Genomic DNA, 21,049 nt, shown 5'->3' on the forward strand with positions numbered 1-21,049 from the left:
ACAGGTTTGAACTGGGTTCATTTTCTAATCACATTCTTCAGTCCAAAACGTGCTGCACATCCGGATGATTCACGGAGTAAAGCTGCATAAAATCTAAAACAGGAGCGAGTTTAACTTTTAATATCCACAAAGCTGCAGGATCTCGTTTCACAGGAGGCAGCTGAGGTGATGATTTTCATAATTCAACACTTTTCAGACTCTCAAGGCCTCGCTGCGTCTCTGGAGACCATCTACACATCTGATGCTCATCTGCAGAGCTTCACATCATCAATCACCTGCAGACGCAACGTTTCCTCGTCCTTCTTCCACAGTCTTTACTGCTCCTTACACAGCCCACAGTGACTGAGAGGATACATATGTTATTTCTGTTCAGAGAAAATGTGGGTTTTTGGAAAAGCCAAGGCGGTGCTGCAGTTCCTCACAGCTCTGACCTCCTTTTCACCGAGCAGTCCAGCGGTTGGCTCAGGGTTAATCTACCGTGTCCGTCTCAGTACCTTAAAAAGTGGCTGCCACAGCATGTAACTGTAGCTTTGATAAGGAAGCTTAAACTGTCTCCTTCTTTGGAGAGGAGGTCCTCCCGCTGAAGACAAAACAAGTCATTTGTTTTTGTAGTTGAGGAGAGTTTATGAAACTGTGTCAGTCTGTACATTGTGTTTCACTCATATCACAAGTTTGTCTGCAGGATCGTTTGTGGTCGAAGACAATCTGCAAATGTCTGTCCTTCCAGACACGTCACAAAACTAAATGTCATCGTGTCTGTGTTCATGACATCGTCTGTCCTCTCACGCAGCTGGGTTAATGTCCCCTCCTCCTCCTGAGCTGTGTCTGATGAACTCTCCTGCTGCTTCCAGCTCCTGCAGGCTGACCAGTGCCCAGTGTGACGAGCTGTGAGCTTGGGTCAGTACCAGGATTTCTCTGATGGACACCAACTACCGGCGTTCTGTCTCAGTTGTGGAGCGCCTGTCCATCTGTCTCCGCTGAGTGGCAGTTTCACTGTATTTCGCTATGAAGCCAAAACAAACAGATGTTACTGAGGTCACGTCTACACCCTCCTCGTTTCCAAACGAAACGCCGCCCACACGAGCACGGTCATAAAATAATCCTCGTCCAACAGAAACACAAAAACACAACAGAAACGCTTTCATGAGAATGCCACACCAACAGGTGGCGGTAGCAGTGACCTCCGTAGTGCATCCCAACGCCTCTGTTCCTCAATATAGTGCACGAGTAACTGCACATACATGTGTTAACATGTAAACAGTCGTGTTAGCACGGTTAGAAGCATCACTGTTTATGTCACTTCCTTCATTTTGCAAGGAATGTCGCCTCATCTGTGACGCCTCACAAAGGAGATAACGGCGCACAGCCGGATGTCACGAGCCAAGAACGCCGTTTACCCTGTCTACACGTCTCCATGGAAACGGAGTTTCTAAAAGTCCTCACCCTGGCTTGAGTTTTACAAAAGATCCCTTTTCAGTGACAGCGTTTGTGTGGACGAAAGGACGAAACAGAGAAAGAGCTACGTTTTGACCAATACCCGTGTATGAGTGGACACGGCCTGAGATTTAATGACCACAGACAGGCTGAAAGGATGCTGAAATAACGACATCGTGGTGCTGATTAGGAAAAAGTCTGACTTCATCCTTTGTCAGGTCGGTCTGCAAGACGAGAAGCAAACAGCTTTTAAAATGCTCGTTTTTTGAATGGGGTTTGGTTTGACCATTTTTTAAAGGAAATTCCCAGCAGAGTCAGTTTGTTTGTTATGGAGCTGTGCAGAAACATTGACTTTGCTTTTGGTCTGAACCTCAACATTAAGGTTTCTAGGTTTTTAACTTAGAAAGTCTCGACCTTGTCTAACTCGCCGGCGCAGAGATGATGTCACAACTTCATGAAACATTTAGGGAACGTGAAATGTTCAGGCCTCATTCCTACATTTCATCAGATTTAAACATAAAAGCAGACATGAGTTGTGCTTTTGGCTCCTGCTCTCGTATGAAACTCATTTCTTTTGAAGTCCACATTTTGCTTTCATCAGTTTCTGAAAAATTCAAGCGTTCCATCTCTGAAAGTTTGTCGTGTCCACACTGAAAAGTGTGTTTTTACACTTAAATTGTTCCAGGAGTTTCTGAAGTGCTGATCATAAAACCGAGCCTGGTTGGATGCAGTGCCTCGTGCAGCTGCAGAGTATATATGACTTCTCCTTGAACAGGAATGTTCTGTGGAGTGGATCCTATAAGTTAAACTGCACAGCGCCTCTGACAGCTTGTTTAGTGCAGTACTATATCTAAGTGACCACTGTGGGATGAGTTCAGCCGCCAGGGAGCGAAGAGTGTGAAGGAGAGGATGTTTGCAGGACGCTGGGCGGGTTACAGTCCCAGTGTCAGAGCACGAGGATGTTCCAGCTCAGCAGCTCCGTGCGAAGACTTCATCACACCGCTGATGGCCAATTATTGCTTGTGTCAATCAAAATGATATCATGGCCGCTCCCTGTGCTCTGATAAGGTTCTGTCTCTGCCTGCCTCTGACTCCACTCTCTCTCTCTCACATCAGCTCTGATTATCGACGGTAAACGGTGGAAAACAGAGATAAAACAATGAAAGCAGGAGCTGTAAGGGAAGCGGAAAAATAGGTTTCTTTGACGCTATTGTCAACGTGTCACCGGCTCTTAAAAGCTGATATTTAACTGTGTGGAAACAAAAGAAAGTGTGGCAGCTCGTCTTTCAGTGAGGCGTGGGGATGAGAAGCAGCAGCCTTCATCTCAGGAGCAGCGTGGACTAAAGTCTGACTGAAGTCTGACTGAAGTCTGACTGAAGCCTGAGTGTGGTGACGCGGCCCAGACAGAAGACCCAGGTTCAGTTTAATTATCCACAACATGCTGACACAGCGACGAGTCTCAGTCAGGGTTTGATTTCTTCCCACTGTCACTCTGTAAACATGAGACGATGCAGAATCTGCACCAGACGGGTTTAATTCATTATCTGTAAACAGGCCACTTTGCTGTGAGCTGCATGATGGATACACGATGGTGAGTTCACAGACTGTATCTGAATTTACATTAACGAGACTCTAACGTCTAAATAATGCAAGTTATTTAGTCCTTAGCAGAGCAGCAGGCTCACCAAACTCAGTGTTTCTACTTTGTCTATTTTTCTCCAAAAAGGCTTTAAAGAAACTGATTTTATTCACTGTTTGGCTGTGATGCATCCAAAACTGTGTTAGTTTTTCCCCAGTACAGATGGAGCACAATTAAGTCCACAGCAGAGAGGAAATCAATTCATGGCTCTCCACTCGCTTTGTGTCCTCGTTGCTGCTTTGCTCTGATGGCAAACAGCAGAACGATGTGTAGAAGCTGCTGTGTGGGACAAACCACCAACACAACTCTCTGAACAGAGAGGGAACCTCTGAGGAGACGACGTGGATCCAGACAATAAGACGTGCGTTTAGAGGCTGTTCTTGCAGCATCAGATGCTGAACCTTTAAAAACTTATTTTGCACTTTGAATGTTTTCAAAAAGGATTGTTCGGGCTGCAGCGATTAGTCGACACTGCAGATGACAAAATTAGTTGGTTACGTCACCGCGCGTGTTTTTCATGCTGTGCGCTGACATAACATCTTTTTCTGGAGTTGCTGAGCGGTGAGCCATCTCACATTCTTACCATCTCTGCTGAGAGTCGTCATGCAAAACAGCGACCAGGAAGCGACAGGTGAACAAAACATGGCGAAATGTTAGCGACCGATGCAACACCATCGAGTCCTAAAACTTGGCCTGCAGGACCTGTGAAGGAGGAGCCTGCTTATCATAGGAGCACGTCGGTGATGTGCCTGCGCCATCGCCTTCATGCACACACAAAAGACTGACTTTCACCTTAATCATACGGCACCTTGCCTTCTCCAGTCTGACCTCCTCAGAACCACCGAACCCTGCAGAAGAGACCGCCTCACCCTGTAGCAAAGGCACATTCACACTCTTTACATGCTCCATGTTTGCATGCTCCTTTGGGTGGAGAAAGCTTCTCTGCCGCTGTACTTTTAATGGAGGTGACAGAGCAGGTCACCGTCAGCACATTCCTGGAGCCAGCAGGTGTAGTAGCCTCTCTCTTATATAACACTGATGTTCAGAGTGAGCAGTTTAATGCGTGTCTTTGTCGTGACAGGTGTGGCAAAGCGCCTGTGAAGCTGCATGAAGTGAAACAGAAAAGTGAGGCTCTGCACGCGCTCACATGTGCATGCTGGTTAAATATATGCATTAGTGTGTCACAGCAGATGTAGATGCAGAGTCTGTGTATGCATGATGAATCCTATTCATGAGTCGTGTTTGCTTCAAACACTTTCTTCCTCCTGAAATGAAAGCTCTCCGTGTGCTCCGACCTCTCAGACGCGCTGCCACCTAACCAGTGTTTACTATGCATAGAATTTATTTAGGAGCTGAGAGCCCATAAATCTGCCTCACATGAGGAGATATCTCCATTGATTTTCTGTTTCTTCAAAGACACATGCGGCTGATTTCTGAGAGTCTCACAGTCTTTACTAGTGGATGGAGATTGCTCAGTTGTTGCTCAGAAAGCTCACGTGTCATATTAATCTTTGTTGGGACTTTAGGCGGGACAGTTCAAGCAGAATGCCAATATTTTAAAGTCGGGTCCCTTCTGTTTCCAGCAGACTGCTTCCTGTCAGAGATAGACCTTTTTGTTACAGAGGAAGGTGATTGTTTTAACCACAAACAGACGTTACATCGCTCTCTGCAAACACACCAGACTCCATTCAGAAAAACAGTGATTTAAGCTCTCAGAACAGGGGCTGCTGCTCGATCAATGCCTCGATTGGTTAGTTTGTGTTGTGAATAGATTGTTTTATTTGGTCAGTTTGGATACAATGCAATATTTTTCTAACACACAATAACACCAAAAATCTGATCTGATCCAGGCAGCAGCAGAGCAGCAGCTCCTGTGTCCTGTGAGCTTAAATCAGTGTTTTTATGAATGGAGTCTGGTGTGTGTGCAGAGAGCGATGTAACGTCTGTGTGTGGTTAAAACAATCATCTTCCTCTGTAACAAAAAGGTCTATCTCTGTAGGGATCCTTTCTGTCATGTTGTCACACACTTAGAATAACAATCTGAGCCTGTCAGTGGAAACAACAAGAACTGTTAGTGGACGACCTTTGACCCATCAAGGGTTATGTTGCAGCCATTACAGCCTGTTTCACTGCTGCAGGATGAACACATCTACTGGAGACGTTCCAAAACTTTGTGAACTTTTATTAATTTGGATCCCAAAATGTGTAAAATGAGGCTCAGTTCAAACTTCCCTTTTAAAGAAGTGCTCAGCCCTCATTTATAACCGCTTTGCTTCAAACAAAGTGCCTGTTGGATCGTCCACACAGCCTGAAAGCTCCTTTCATATGTACCACGGAGTGCAACCTACAAGAAGAGGCCGTCCAAAGTGTGGAACTGTACACGATGAGTGAGCCAGGTCCATGTGAACCATCTGACACGAGTAGAAAGACTTTGGATGTGATCAAACAGCACGTCGTGTAACTTAGTTTGTTTGAAGCTTGCTGAGGCCTTCAGCCCCTCGAGTACAGCTGACTGTTCAAACTGGTCGTACTGGGCAGCTTCCAGGTGTTGGCTGAGGATGCTCCCAGTTAAACCAGCCTGGTGTCAAACACAGGTCGAACCAAACAGAAAGTTCTGAGTCAGAGAGAACATTTGGAAAAAGGGTTTGAAGCATGAACTCATGAAGAACTGCTGAGTGTTCATGAGTTAGCACAAAGCACGGTCCCCGGGCGGTGCTTCCAAGAAGAGTCCTCAAAACGAGACGTGGAAACACCGAACATCGTCTCTCTTTGTCTCTGTGCTGACGTCTCCATCAGCAGGAACACGGCCTCACTCATTATTCATGTCGTTTCCTCTCCTGCCTTCTGCTTCGGTTAAGACATGACAAGATTTAAGCACACAGCTTGTTTTGGGTTAGGCATGCTGTCCTTTGGTTGGTGTAAGGAAGAGATGGCTGTATATGTCAATGTCTGAGACATGTCAGGACATGTTGACATGACGTCATCAGCTATTTTTAGTCTTTGTCCTACTTCTATTTGGGGATAATGCTGCTCTGAAGCTAGTTTTAAACCTACGTAGTATCTGCTGGACGTTTGGTTTGGAGTCAGTGATTAGCTGTCGGCTAAAACTTTTTGATTTCTTACTAAATGTCACAAATAGCAACAGTCAGGAGATGGTGAAACGGTTTACTCTTTTAATCTGCTGAAGAAGAGCAGTGAGGTCGTACAAAGAAAGTCAGCACGAGTGGCGATGGATGGATGAAACAAACGTACCATCATCGAGGAGACCGGGGTTCAGCTTCTTTGAAAGTGACACAAACACGTTTAGTCACTACATGTCTACTTTAGTACCAAACCCAGATCTCTTTCCAAAACCTAAAATACGTTTGCACCTAAAACGTATCCAAACTGCGTCGTCAGAGAAGTCCTTCTGTTATATTTCGAAGGGCTGCTGAGCAAGCTTCCATATTCGAAGTTAGGGGTGAAACTGTTTGGTGTGACAAAGCCAATAAGCCAATGCGTTAGCTCCAACTGTTCACTGTTAGCGGGCTCAATCATCAGGCAAAACTACAACACCTCTCCTAACACTGTTCAAAACACCGTCTCTTCTCCCTCCCTGTGTTCCAGAGTACTTTGGAGGCCGTCTACCTTTTATAAGAAAGTAAGGCGAGGTGAGGGGAACCTGAGTTAAATTCTACCCCCATGTTTCTCTGAATGTCTGCCATTCAGACCTACATTACATTTCCTTTGCACGCTGTGGATTGAAAACTGAACGTGTTGAAGAAATGGTTTTTGTTTGTGGTGCTGAACAATAGAGCTGTTCTCTCTGCAGCACCCCTGAGAGGTGTTTCAGGTTGAAGAAGTTCAAACACTTTACAACACAATGTTCACTCTCGTCCCACCTCCACAAACACCTGACCTCCACCTGCTGCCCTCCTCCGCTCGGTACACTCCCTCACAGAACTCAAATCTGTCAAGGTGGCAGAGGTCGCCGTTCGTTCTCCCCGGTGGGCGCCGTGTATGGGAACGAGGCTGAAATGAAATATGAGGTCTTGAGTGGACCTTTAATTTCCCCGGGGCTCCAAACCCAGCGCAGAACGCCTGCTGATTATAACCGGAGGGTTCGCTCCAATATATTCCAGGCAGGCACCAGTGACTTCTGACAATGGATGGATAAATGGCGGACGTCAGCGTCTCTGAGTGGCCGTCAGCGGTGAAGGAGGTAAAGTGGCACACGTTTAACATCTCCCCTCCCCGAGAGCTGGCAGGGTCAGAGCACGCAGGAGAGAGACGCCCGGAGGCAAGCGGGAACAATAATCCATAACACAGACGTAGCAGCCCATTGATGATGTGACCGAAGCGGCTGTGAAATATGGGCTCCATTCAGCCAGCGATTGCACCTGATTGGACAAACACGGGCCGCATGCAGAGCTGCACAGGACCACATTTAACATCCCCACAATAAAGCCATTAATACAAGCACGTCAGATCGATGTAGGATGGAAATCAAGATCCACAAGAAGCACCCAGACGAGGCTGTTTGTGCTGTTAGCATGTTTGCTACATGCAGCAGAATGTGTCCAAATAAATACTGTAAACACGCTAATATTCTGTCATTCATTTACTTCAACTGTGGAAAAGAGTTATACTTTTTATATACTTAAACACACTCAACAACCCTTTGCAAAATACACTCTTCTTTCCAGCTGTTACAAATGTACAACATGACAGTCATTGATTGCTAAGCTAGCTAGCCTCCAAAACCAAACATGTTTGACAGTTTTGCAGAGGAAGCAGTCGCTGGATGTGAGGAAGCCAACATGACATTGCACGGCCGTCCAGATGAGAGGACAAGTTATTCTGACAAACAGCATTTAAGGCTCAATGTGACTGTTTCCGGCTCACTGCAGCGCTCGCTGCTTCCTCCATCAGGGACATCACCCGTCAGGTTTCTCAAAGAAGCTGCTGATTAACTCAAAATGTTCCTGCTAGAGCTCCAGAGAGAAGTGTAGAGAATGTTTCAGGTAGTTAAAGACACAAACATTTCCTCTTATTGATATCAAAACTTCAAACACTGGAAAAGTAGAAAATCAGGTAACTTAAAGATCGTGTTCACTCCTCTTTCAGGGAGACTTTCTGCGAGAACTTAAAGCTGCCTGATGTCGTGGGACAGTGAGCGTGTGCACACTGTGAGTAAATGAGTCATTTACAGTCTGTTTTCAGACAACACGTCTGTGTTAAAGGAAGTAACCACAGTTACACAGTGAACACGACTGAGCAGACCTGAAAGCACCTGATGAGGTGAGAGAACCTGATGGTTCAGCGACTCTGAGGTTATTACAATCATATTGTTAATGACACAAAGACCTTAAAATGTCCTCTCAATGTATTCATGATATCAGGTGTGTCATGAAGGGGTGGAAAGGTAAAGGGCGATATGCTCCTCTTCTGCATGGCCACGAAGCATTCACATGTGATTCATCAGCTGCTCATGTCGGAGTGCACACGCGTGTGGAACACGGCATGTTGTTAGAGAGAGTGTTACATGTGTGTTCTTAATGAATCAACTTCATAAAGTGTTCAGAGGGAGAGAACGAGGAGAGACCACGGGGAAATTATGGAGACTTTCTGCTGACATCGGTCAGAGTCTGAGCTGCACACACACACACACACACACACACACACACACACACACACAGTTTGTGTCTCTGCTGCTGTCTCATGCAAACAGGCCGCAGCAGAAACCTGCTTACTGCACATGTGCGAGCCTGAAGTGATGAAGACGTGTTTCCAGCTGTTAAACTTTGACCATCACGATGAGAGGAGATACGAGGAGCCCAACCCATCTTAACCCTTTGACCTCCACCGATGATCCGTCATCTGTCATTCTTCTTACTGTAATGTATTTTTAAATGATTCATATTCCACAAAACATCCATCCATCATCTACACCCCTTATCCTGCTCAGGGTCACAGGGGGCTGGAGCCTATCGCAGCTGTCATTGGGCGAGGGGCGGGGTTACACCTGGACAGGCTGCCTGTCAATCACAGGGCTGACAGCCAGAGACAGACAACCTTTCACACACACACACACACACACACACACTCACACACTCACACCTAGAGTCACCAGTGAACCTAACGAGCATGTCTTTGGACCCGGGGGGAACCCACTCATGCACGGGGAGAACATGCAATCACTCCCTAAAAGAGAAGTTGTTTTCTAGAGTTCTTTAGATCAAATTAAAGATGATTATGCAAAAGAAGATCTCCCACAGGCACATCCAGCTGCTCCTGACACCCAGTGTTACACCACGTATAACCCAACATCGTCAACGAATGGACAACAACATGGCAGAAGACGTTCGTGAGGTCTCGATTATTTGGGAATATTTACTTTAAGTTTCACTTTTCTTTCAGATTTTTCAGAAGTTTGAAATAGTTTGAAAGAGTGAGTTTACTGCGTGTGGACGTCCTGGTGTCATGCAGCCACACCTGCTGTGAATAAGTGAACGTGTTATCATATGCTGCTGCTGGACGTGAGCCTGATGAAGTTAATGAGCAGATAAAATAAGAGCTGTGCTGGCTGAATCCCGACACTGTCTCAGCTCTTCGAGGCGTCTTTACGAGCCTGCGTATCAGTGATTTGGATCCAGCCGAGGCCTGAGAGGAACGTTTATTGACTGTGTCGTGCTGGACTGTTGTAATGCTTTAAACATAATGAGGCTAACGGTTCAGCCACAGCGGACAGTGAAGGGAGGGGGTGGCGGAGGTGCTGCATCCCGGTCAACGGCTAATTAAGATTGATCTGGACCCTTGTGGCTGCGCTGCACTATAGGACAACATTACCCATAAATCTTTGTGTGACTCATCGCTGCCTGCTTCATACGATCTTTACGTTCTGCTTCCTCCATCCCAGGGATTTACACGGCTTTGTGTCCTATAGTCTCCACTTCCTGTCCGTCCTCTAACTTTTCACGTTACAAAGTTGTGTGCAGCCGCGCCCGACAACATCCTCAGGTGTTGGGTTACGCTCGAACAGGTCTAGCCCAGGGTCTGCTGAGCCACACTTAACTATTCTAAACAGACAATCTGAGACGCCACATTAATGCGCTGGGCATTCAGGTGTGCAAAGTACGCCGGCTGTCCAAAATACCAATTTTTGGGCATCAAAGCTTTTGTGAGAATCACCTGTGAATGTTCCGGAGGACGGCAGCGCGAGTTTCATCATTTACTCTTAAACCAAAGTTACCTGCCTGATGATGGCCCTGAACCTAACAGCAGCCTTAACACGGACTCAGAGGTCGTCAGCTGCTCAGTGCCTCCCACCGTTTAATGCGAGATTCAGCTCAACCTGCAGATCAGTCAGAGATCTGTTTTATCTTCGGTTCATGACGGCAATGAGAGCGACTCCTCCACACGCACACCAACACCACTTGTGTAACACACACCTACTGTCCAGCTGATCCACACCACATATTGATTCAACAAGAATAATCCCACACGGTGACTCATGCAGGTGATTATTTCCACATGACTCGTTGGAGGAGGTGTGGATGTGAGAGATTACACAGACTGACAGGGCGGCTGCTGGACAAACGTCTCACAGCACCGACCTTCAGTCTGACTCTGTGCTGCTAAAGCTGCAGTGTTTCTACTGCCCACCAGGGGTCGACTCCACTGATCCTATAGAAGTCTATGAGAACATGCTCCTCCTCCTCTCCTGATGTATTCCCTCAGTAAACATGTTCCTAATGAGTTTATGGTCTCAGTCTCTAGTTTCAAGTCTTCTTCAGCACAGCATGATGTTCATTTAGTCACTGATGCTCCCATTGAGAGTCACACAGACCAGGAAGAGGGGAGGGGTTAGGGCGGGGCTACCTGTGATTGACAGGTCGCTACCAAAACTTAGCATCCAAACTAATTTTACAGCAAGCAAGCGCTAGCATTAACTGATGACTAACTTTGCTAACCCCTCTTTTCTCCATAGCTCCACCCTCCCTTCCAAATATGGTCACTTCTGGGTCCAAACGAATAAAATGCTAAACTACAGTCCACTAACCAAGTGTTACCATCATGGTGGTTCTGTCCACTCGTAATATACAGCTGATGATTGTTGGTTGGAGTATAGTAAACTAAATAGTGCTGTCCAGCTGAATCTACATCCTGGTTGTAAATCCTCCCAAACTGTAAAAGGTGTTCAAACAGGAAGTGTGAAACAGGAAGTGTGTTACCTTTGAACTTGTGGAAGACGGCCCAGAGTTCAGCGATGTCGGTGGCGAAGGTGATGTCCGTGTCGAGGACGATGACCCTCTGCAGGTCGGACGGCAGCGTCTTCGTGAGCACCAGCTTCATCAGGCCGTAGATCCCAGAGTAATGTTTGTTCGGGATCCATGACACCTCCGACTGAAACACAGCGGGGGGCGGCTGTTACACTTACTGAACATTAAGTGTAGTTTAAAGTACAAAGAGATAAAGAAGGCACCAGACGGATCGAGAAGCACCACAGTATTTCCTGTTTCTCACCTTCAGCTCGTCGGCGTCGTAGAAGTCGACCCTGACGGCAGGAACCATCCAGGTGTGGAACAGAGAGGACAGGATCTGCTGAGCGATGGAGTCTGTGATGAAATGGAAATGTAGAGGGTTCCGCCTGCGGACACAAACACAACAAACTGAAGCTCGGCACAGGAGCGTTTCAGATTCACTAAACTCTAACAGGTTCACACGCCCAGGTCGTTCTTCAGCTTCACCAGAAGGACAGGTCGAAACAGGATCAAACGACACGCACCTGTGCAGGGACCACAGGTAGATATCTGCCTGTGGGCTTGTTCTGACATACTTACACAATATTGGAAACTGACCTCTCGTTGAACGCCAGAGGAGATCGCCTTCTGCATCATCCTCTTTCAACTGAAGTAAAAACCCTGATAGCTGGAGCATTCAATCTTTCTGCAATTTAAAGTTAACACTTCTGCTGTGCACGTCATTAGGTCAAACGTACGTCGATCACAGTATTACGTTACTTGGTGACAACGAGCAGGCGGAATTGGGCGACTGTTCTGTGGCACAACAACCTTACAGGTAAACTATTTGCACCTGAAACAGATTGCTTGGGATGCTTTTACTTTAGCAGCAAATCTGAACCCTGCGTCTTCAGTTCCATCTGCTGATGCGTGCCATGGGAGGTGACTGAAAGTGCAGCATTTGAATAATTTACGGTGAGTAGAGATTGTTTCATCTTCTCCAGGTGTGCAGATTTAGGATGAACACCTGCAGTCAGCCCTGAGCCTTAAAGCCACCACAGCAGAGGAGATGACCTCAGCTTCATCCAGAGAGTCCTGCTCACTCTGTATCTACCATCAGCTCTCACACACACACACACACACACACACACACACACACACACACACACAAGAAGAAGTATTCACAACTTTCAAATCAGGTCAACAGATAGTGACACTGAGCGGCGATGTGAGCACCCTGTGGAGTCTGATGCTGAATGACTGTGGGAATGAATGTGTCAGCTGCACTTGCTCAATAAGTACTGGAGGCTGGAAGCTGTCAGGATGTATTCAAACTCTGCCTCCACACACGCTGTCAGCAGCAGCAGAGAAATACAGAACGTCTCAGCTCCTCTGGACAAACAGCAACAAGCTTTCAGCAAAGCTCCGGATTAATGTCGATACGGAAGCAAATATGTGGAGTGCTTCCTGATGATCGGAGCCGTGTCCACCGTAATCTAATCATCCAATCTGCACGATGAATCATTAATACGATGTTCCAGTAAAGTGGACGCAGACTCAGGAGTGAAGGATCGTCCGGAACCGGAAGACTCGGCTCGTAACGATCCATCATCGGATTATGTTGTTAGAAAACATCCATCACGGTCTTTACTGATCCTGACCCGACTGCAGGCACGCCGACGTCTCTCCATGTAACACCTCTTCTTCTTAAGAACCGACAGCGCTGTGTGAAACATGGACCCGCATGCACAATGATCCGATGGTATACAGGTGTATGGATCTGTCACTGATCGATGATGTTTGCAGAGAGGACGCACACAGATCTGATCCATCGGTGACTCTTATTAGGATCATGTCAGGTCAACAGGTGAATTCTGGGAGTTCATTCAGAGTCATACATCACACAGATACAAAGACGTGACTCCATCATGTTCACTCACCTGCAGCACTGACTGACAGGTCTGATCTGACTGACAGGTCTGACCTGACGGCGCTGACACACATTAAGGAGGAGGACAGAACTCGTCAGAGAAGCTAACATTACAGGCTCCTATTGGATATCACACACCTGTAATCTGTAATCAATCATCATCATGCATGAACATCAAGGATGCATTAAATAGTCTAAGTCATGATATGTTTGCTTCACTGATTGGAATCCAGATTTGGGATTTTTCAGGGTCAAAGCACTGAATCTTTTTAGGGCTGCACAATTAATGAAATATTAATCCCAATCACGATATTGGGTTCCTCAAGATAAAATCAAGCGCTCCCTAAACTTCCAAATCGCCGCAAAGCAACACGACTAACTTGTTGAAGCAGCTGAAAGAACAAAGTGCAGCATGATGAGTGTGTGAAGGCCGAGAGGAAGAACGAGCTGCTCCCCGTCCTCCAGCGTCACGTCAGACATCCAGAGCAGAGACGCTGCACAGAGACACCCGATCCACCCAGCTCCCACAGACACACTGAAATTACCCATGATGCAACACATGCAGGAGAAGCTGATTTTAAATCTTAGTTTGATGCTAAATGTGCACATGAGCCTGAATGTGTACATGAGCTGATAAATAATCGTGCAGCCCTGTTTTTTTTCCAGTTTAAGGTTTCGGTTTCACAGAAGGTGTGGATCGGGCGTGAGCAGCTGGGATCAAACCGTCTTCATCTGTGGTTGTTTTGCATCCTTTGTTTGTATCCCCAAAGACATGTGAACAGCAACCTCACACAGAGGCCCTTCAGTATCCATGCTCCACAACACACTGTTAAGGGTCTTAATTAAATGTTTCTGCTTCTCCGCTCCAAACCTCTTCAGCTGTGCTTTAATCTTTCTCCTTACAAACAAAACTAACCTCCTTAACGACGTCTTCTCCTTCCACTGTTAGCATTCATGCAGCCACTAGAGGTCACGTGTGAAACATACAGACACGAGTTATTTCAAAGCTTATAGTGCAGTACAGACAGAAGCTCTTTCACACGTGTGCTCCTGACAACTTCCAGAAAACGACATTTTACCAGGAGGCTGCAGGAAAAAGTCGGGGGGACGATTCGTCCATTTGCGTTCACACATGCAGCCCGCCTGGATCATGTCTGGACCGTTTCATGAGCGCAGTGCAGGTGTGAAAGGGGCTCTAAAGTACATAAATTGTTGGTCAGATCAGAACGATGAACGGCCTCTCGACATCTTTCAGGTGGAGCAGCATCCGTCACACAGCCTCTGCAGGACTCTCCATCGCTGAGGCGGCAGCTGAACATGTGATTTACAGAGAGAGCCGAGCGGCACGCGGCTGCTGAACATGAACTGACAGTAACTGTTGCACACATCATTTTAATCTTCTTTTAAAGGGAATTCACAGCAGATTCAATATTTCATCACAGATCCACATGAAGGTGCAGACATGGAGCGGGAGGAAGCTGCAGGTCAGATAACTCATGTCCCGTCACAGCTCGCACATTACCCAGCTGACCTCTGAGGCGTCCGTCCGTCCGCTCGCGTGTTTGTCTCTCTCGGCTGAACAACAGTGAGTCAACATTTAAACACCCCCTCTGATTAAACAGAGCCTGCAGGTGTTAGCACATTAGCTCTGCTGCTGGTGAGCTGGCCCATTAAAAAGGCCATTTCTGTCCAAACGAGCTCACGTCATCGGATGAATGAGGGAGGAGGGATCTGTGGACTGAGCGCCGGCTGCATCACTCCCTCTGCAGACACGTGTCACTCCTCACTCTATTCCGTCACCCACCCAGCAGAAACAGTGATGCAGGTTTTTATCTACCCGTCCTCACACCTGAACACGTGCGCTGACCTTCACACACTCTGTGTTTGTGCTGTTCTCACTTTACCTTCTCAACGACTCTTAAATCAATAAAAGCTTCTGTTGGTCTGAGGAGAGTTTTCTGGGTTGTTGTTGCTGCCTGCATCACGTAAGGAACCTCTTAAGATGCACCGTTCCATCGGGTGACACGAGCTTGTCACCTGAATCCACATCAGCCCTTTGTGCGATTTAATCAGCATCATTGTTTAATGAATACGACATCAGACTGTCTGCGAGAACCTCCTGCAGACACGTTCATTAACAGCATTTCATAACTCTGCCAAAGGAAACCTCTGAATGACCCCGTGAGTTTGTTTAAGGAGAGATGAAAGAGCGTCATCAGCGTACCTGTGGAAGAGGACGGATTTAACCAGCGTCACCACGTCTCGGCTGGCGTTGTATCCGGCGCAGACGATGGCCACGTGGATCGTCTGAGGAGGACAAAAACAATCTGCTGAGTCTACATAAAGAGAGAAACATAAAGTACACACAGAGAGCAGTGTTTGGAGCGAGTGGAACTTTCATTAACTCACATCAAAGGATCTGATCAACCATAAAAACATGCAGTCAGCAGCAACACATCGTTTCCTGCAGTAATGAAAGCCTCTGAAGTTTAACTGTTCTGATGTTATTGATATCACTTAAAAAAACTGTTTATCTTTTACAACCTCATTTTTATTTCCTCTTTTTCATCGTAACAATTTTCTGAGTCATTTACTTTAAAGCGACTGCGACAGAAGCGGCCGCGGTTAATGTTCAACGCACGGCTAAATGAGAGATTTTAAACGCACGCAGCCGAACGTGTGCAGGGTTTAATGAAGCTTAGTGCCACCGCTCTGATGATACTTCTGATGTCCGCCTGTGTTTATGTCGAGAAGTTAAAGGTTCAAAGTCCGACTCTGTGGCTCCCCGAGGGCAGAAACACTGCAGCACCAACACGACACGACACAGGGCAACTACAGGGGCAACAGCAGCCCCCCATTACTGAGAGCAAACCTGTAAGTCTTGTAATGTGTTACACAAATATGGCGTGCTTTATTTAAATGCATTCAGACCAGGAGGTCACTGAATAACTAATAAAGTCTTCATCGCCTGCATCTGAAGGTGAAACAGACGAGTTTCCAGCCTCGCCGTTCCTCAGCGTTTCTCTAACATCCGTATTTTATAACAACCATGATCTCCATGTTGCTGATAACATTACGTGTTAAAATGACGCAGAAATAATGCCAATGGAAGGTCTTTGAGGATCACGTTTCAGGTGACGCAGTAAAAAAAGCGATAAAGTTCACTTGAGAAGACAGAACGGGGTCGATGGATGGCAACAAGACAAAAGGACTTTCAGCTGGAGATACGAGTTTGAGCCCTGTGTGTGTGCTGTGTTGTGTTAAACAACGTTCACCATATCATATCATCATTTATTGCGCTTCCTGTTGCTAGGATACGAACATTGTCTGGCGGCGCTTCCCCTTTCCCTCGGTAGTGACCGTTAAGTGTGTTTTAAATTCACTCTGTGAGCTTCAGATTTGCTTTTATTCATTTGACAGAATCAACATAAAAACAATGAAAGGAATCGTGTCCTGGCGTCAGCAGCAGCTCTACACCCGGAAATGATACAGGGTCAGGGTGCATGAGATAAACTGTGCGAGGAAAAGGCTGGGAGAATCTCTCCGCCGATTTTGATTGGTCGGTGAGGCAGAAGAGACGTTGACGACGAAACGGTGCTCTAAAAGTCGAACTATTTTCAGCTGAGTGCGCTGAGAGCGCAGCTCGCCACGGTGCCGGCTGAACTCAGCGGTTAGATGGCGCGTCCCTCTCGATGCGGCGGCCCGGTGTTTGACTCCCACCCTGGGCACTTAGCTGCATGGCGTCCCCACTCTCCTCTCCCGTCTCCGACACGACCCCCTGTCCTCTCTCTCAAATAGAGGCATAAAAAGGCCCAAAAAATACTGCCTTTGAATGTGGTCTTTAGGAGTCTGACTGCTGCGTGTCTGCTGCGATGACGTTGCAGGTGAATCTCTTCCCTTCAGCTGATTGTTAACAGAACGTCAGCATCACACAGGACTCTCTCCGAGCCCTGGGTGACGAGTAAAGTTATTTAAGCTCCAAATGTTTCTCTGACGCCAGCTGGACATGTCCGAGCTCCCTGTGCATCTCTCTCTGCTCTCAGTTACACAGCGATGTCCCTGCAGGGTCAGGGCAGCCATGTCATGTTCAAGAGCTGCTGTAGGAAACGACAGTCACACTGTTCCTCCTTTTCTTCTGAGCTGAGGAGTCCTGCTCCCCCTGCAGCCAGCTGGCTCTCTGCTGCAGACAGGAAGTGTGTGTGAGTGACAGGGAAGGAGAAGGTGGTGATATAAGAGAGTGCCACACACACATCTCAAACCTGCCAGTGAGACAGAACATCCTGTTTGTGTCTGTGTGTCGACTCCGTCTGAGCTCTACAGGAGGACAGAAACATACTGTGAACAGCTGATTAATCATTCAGTCCATCAGATGATGATTGATGAATCCTTTCTGTGGTTATCGGCGTAAAAGTCAAACATTCGACGGTTCCAGCTTCTTAAACGTGAGCATTTCTGTTCATTCAAAGTCTTTTGGTTGTAAACTGTTGATTGGACAAAAGAAGTGATTTGAAGGCGATGCTTTGGACCAATCGATTAATCAATGACTCGTGAAAGAATCTGCAGATTATCCCATCATGTAAATAATTAGTTGCAGCTCTTGTTCTGCGTCGGGAACATCTTTGTAAATGTTTGATCTGAACTTACAGAACTTCATTAAATCCACTTCGTGTTGTTTGTTTAACTCGTCTGCATCTTCCTGCGAGTGCACGATCTGTCAGCAGCCTACGCGCCGAGCAGTGACAATAAAGTTTGATCATTTTGAACATTTGGCCGCTCCGAGCTTCTGTTTGACAACGACTACAAGAATAAACGTGCTGCTCTGTGTAATGACACTAAGTCATCCTGAATCGTGATTTCTAAAAGCACTCGATACAATAATTAATAATAAAGAGCTCTTACACTTATTAGGCGATGACTCACTGACACAGACAGCAGAGTGTCACTAGTTATTACAGAAACGTTCTGTGAGAGAAAACCTTTCATCTGACAAACGTGTGACAACAATCATCTCGTGTCGGACCTCTGGTTGTGTCTCTGGATGGATGTGACTGAGTTTGGTTTAAGGAACACGTGTGTTGCTGAGAGGTAATGTGGAGCATAATATCTTTAACACACACAATACAAAGAGTTTAATGATCTGATGATTGCATTATTAAACTTTGTGCTAAACTAACTAAACTAACAAGTTAAAGAGTGTAAGATGAGAGGACGAGATGAGAACAAGTGGAAACATTCAGTGACTCAAAATAAGCTGCTGATGTGTGAGGGGAAACAAAAGGTCACTCCTGCTCTAAAGCTCCTCTCACACCTGCACTGCACACCTGAAGACGTCCCCCACAGTGACAGGGCCTGGGTGAGCCGACGTGTGAATGCAGCAGGTAACAGTCAGGAACATTCAAGGCGAGCGAGTGGGCGGGGTGATGACGTTTACGTCATGTGACCGGCGTGAAACCAGAAGAGCGACACGTGACGGGATGATTAAGAAGGATCGTTTACACGACGACAGACGTCTGCAGAGATGAAGAGACTCAGGAGCTTCTGGCTGTCAGGGCCGACGCCCAAAATGTGGAGACACGACGAGTCTGCGCTTTGTTTAACTTAGTTTTACGTTTGTTTTCACAATCTGGAGCTTCTTTCACCACCCAGCTTACCCGCTTCCTTTGGGACGACCTTCACAGACTGAGTTTACCAAACACTCAAAACCTCCAGTTTCTCCTACAGAAGAACAAAATGATAAACACGCTGAGTTTGTATCTCGAATCTGCACAAACAGACGACAGATAAACTCCCTCTGAGCTGAAAGGTGATGTGTTGTGCTGTTGTGAGGAATAAAATCATTGTGGGGATCTCAGCGTGTCTGTGTTCAAGCTCTCACATTATCCTGACAGTGAGCCGTCTGCACACAGCAGCATCTCTGCAGAGGATTAGGCTAATAGGAGGCTAAAGGCGGGCTGTAAAACGCAGGCACAGCGTGCTAATGGTACCCTGCTCCTGGAAAACATCTCAAGGTCGTCTGATGATCAGTGAGAGGTGTGTGACTGACGCTCTCACCTCACACTTATCCACGGCGGGCTGCTGCACGCAGTCGGAGCTGTTTCCCACCGCCGCAGCTTTCTGGCCCTCGTTGTCGCCGGTCCCCTCCTCTGAATGCGTGCGGCTCTGGTTGCCACGGTGACCGGCGTTTGGAAGGCGCGCAGATGGGCTCCTGGGGGGCCGGCTGAGCTCCCGGCGCAGCGCCCGGTTTTCCTCCTCCACCGCCCGCACCCGCAGCTCTAAGGCCTGCCGCTCGCCGGCTCCGCCCACCGGTGCCGATGACTGGGCCTCCAACGGAGACAGAGGGAGGGGCTTCACTGTGGAGGGAGACAGGGAGGAACTGATTTAACATGAGGACTGACACCACAAGCTCAACACTGTTAGAAAACACTACTAGAACAGAAGACACATGTAAAGCACTGTCGCTTTATAGATATTTAACTCAAGTTTTAAGCACTCAGAATGTTCTCACATATAAAGTCAGTTAAAATGTTCTTTAAGCGAACATAAAGCGAGGGTAAGACACTGTTAAATGAAACAACAGCTTTAGGGTTTAAAGTAAATGAACATACACACAAGTGCAAAAACATCACACAGCAATTCTTGTGTCCGAGCGAGCAGCAGATTCCTGATGAGCAGACGCCTCGCCGCCTGCATACAGGTCATTATCATTATAACCGTACAGCTGCTTTCCTCTGTGGAGCAGCCCTCAAATTAACCAGACAAGACGACAAAACTCAGACGCTCAACTGAAAACGACAATAAATAAAAATCTACTGAAGCCATGAAGATGTGAGAAGCTGTGTGAAGGCAGAGAGAGGCAGACTGAGGCAGAGTGAGGCCTCTTAGAGACGCGACAGCAGAATAACAATATACACATTACAACACATCACACACACACACACACACACACACACACACACACACACACACACACACACACACAGTCAACTTAACAGTAGTGGATGCGGTCATATGGAGCGTGAGTTTCGTTTATCAGTGTTTGTTGTTCTACTCGTCTGTCTGAAGGAAACTCTCTGAGAACAAAGCTTAGTGTTGATTTAGCTTCAGTTTATTCTCAGTGCAGAACACAACGATATCAACCTCTATGCAGATGACACAGTCGTTTATATATGCGGTTCCTCTTCACAACGTCGGTTCTTCAGATGTCTCTGCAGGGTTTCAAACTTTTACTAAATGTTCATCTTCTTCTTTTGTTCGTCTCATGTTTTGCACTCGTCCTTTTTCTTTGTCTGGCTATGTTAGCTCTTCTTTATCTCCCTTCTGTCTTCGGTATGTGTTAGAAAACATCGTGATGTTAATAAGATCATAAGATGGGTCCTAAATAACTTCACCAGAATCAGTTCGATGTGCTTGTTTATAACAAAATCTGCTTTATAACACCGTATGATGATGAGGACTGCGTGGTCCAAACCTGAGCAGGAGTGTCACATGACCCCAGGAAAGGTAAAGGTCAATGTATGTGTGTATGAAGATGAGCCCATGTTCAGGTTAAAGCTGCAGTGAGTCCTGTCCTTTCAGTCGCAGGGTTTCCAGCAGTTCATCTCAGGCCCAGCGGTCAGTCCAGCCTAAGCTGACCTCCTGCCGGGCCGAAGCACCAGCTCCATTTTTTAACTGTATTCTAATATGTGTTTTAAAGTGCAGTCACAGCGGGGCGGCTCAGCTGGAGACAGATACAAGAGCTACAGAGATCACCAGGGATAAAATGTGAACGCACTATGAACCAGCAGGACGGAGTCTACGTTAGCTAACTGGACAGGAAGCAGCAGA

General features: G+C 46.8%; 1 protein-coding gene across 1 annotated transcript in view; it reads right to left on the reverse strand.

The window, feature by feature from the left end:
• large1 (LARGE xylosyl- and glucuronyltransferase 1) overlaps window positions 1–21,049 on the reverse strand; it is a 59,740-nt gene that overhangs the window by 29,212 nt on the left and 9,479 nt on the right. The window contains exons 2-5 of the mRNA XM_069671263.1: window positions 19,277–19,575; window positions 15,450–15,532; window positions 11,579–11,702; window positions 11,287–11,458 (exon numbers count right to left, since the gene is read on the reverse strand). Of these exons, the coding sequence (XP_069527364.1) occupies window positions 11,287–11,458; window positions 11,579–11,702; window positions 15,450–15,532; window positions 19,277–19,575 (678 nt within the window). The remainder of the gene's footprint in view (window positions 1–11,286; window positions 11,459–11,578; window positions 11,703–15,449; window positions 15,533–19,276; window positions 19,576–21,049) is intronic.

The sequence above is a fragment of the Semicossyphus pulcher genome, unplaced genomic scaffold, assembly GCF_022749685.1.
Source record: "Semicossyphus pulcher isolate SPU_LCO1_2020_fin unplaced genomic scaffold, fSemPul1.0.p SCAF_20, whole genome shotgun sequence".
NCBI lineage: Eukaryota > Metazoa > Chordata > Actinopteri > Labriformes > Labridae > Semicossyphus > Semicossyphus pulcher.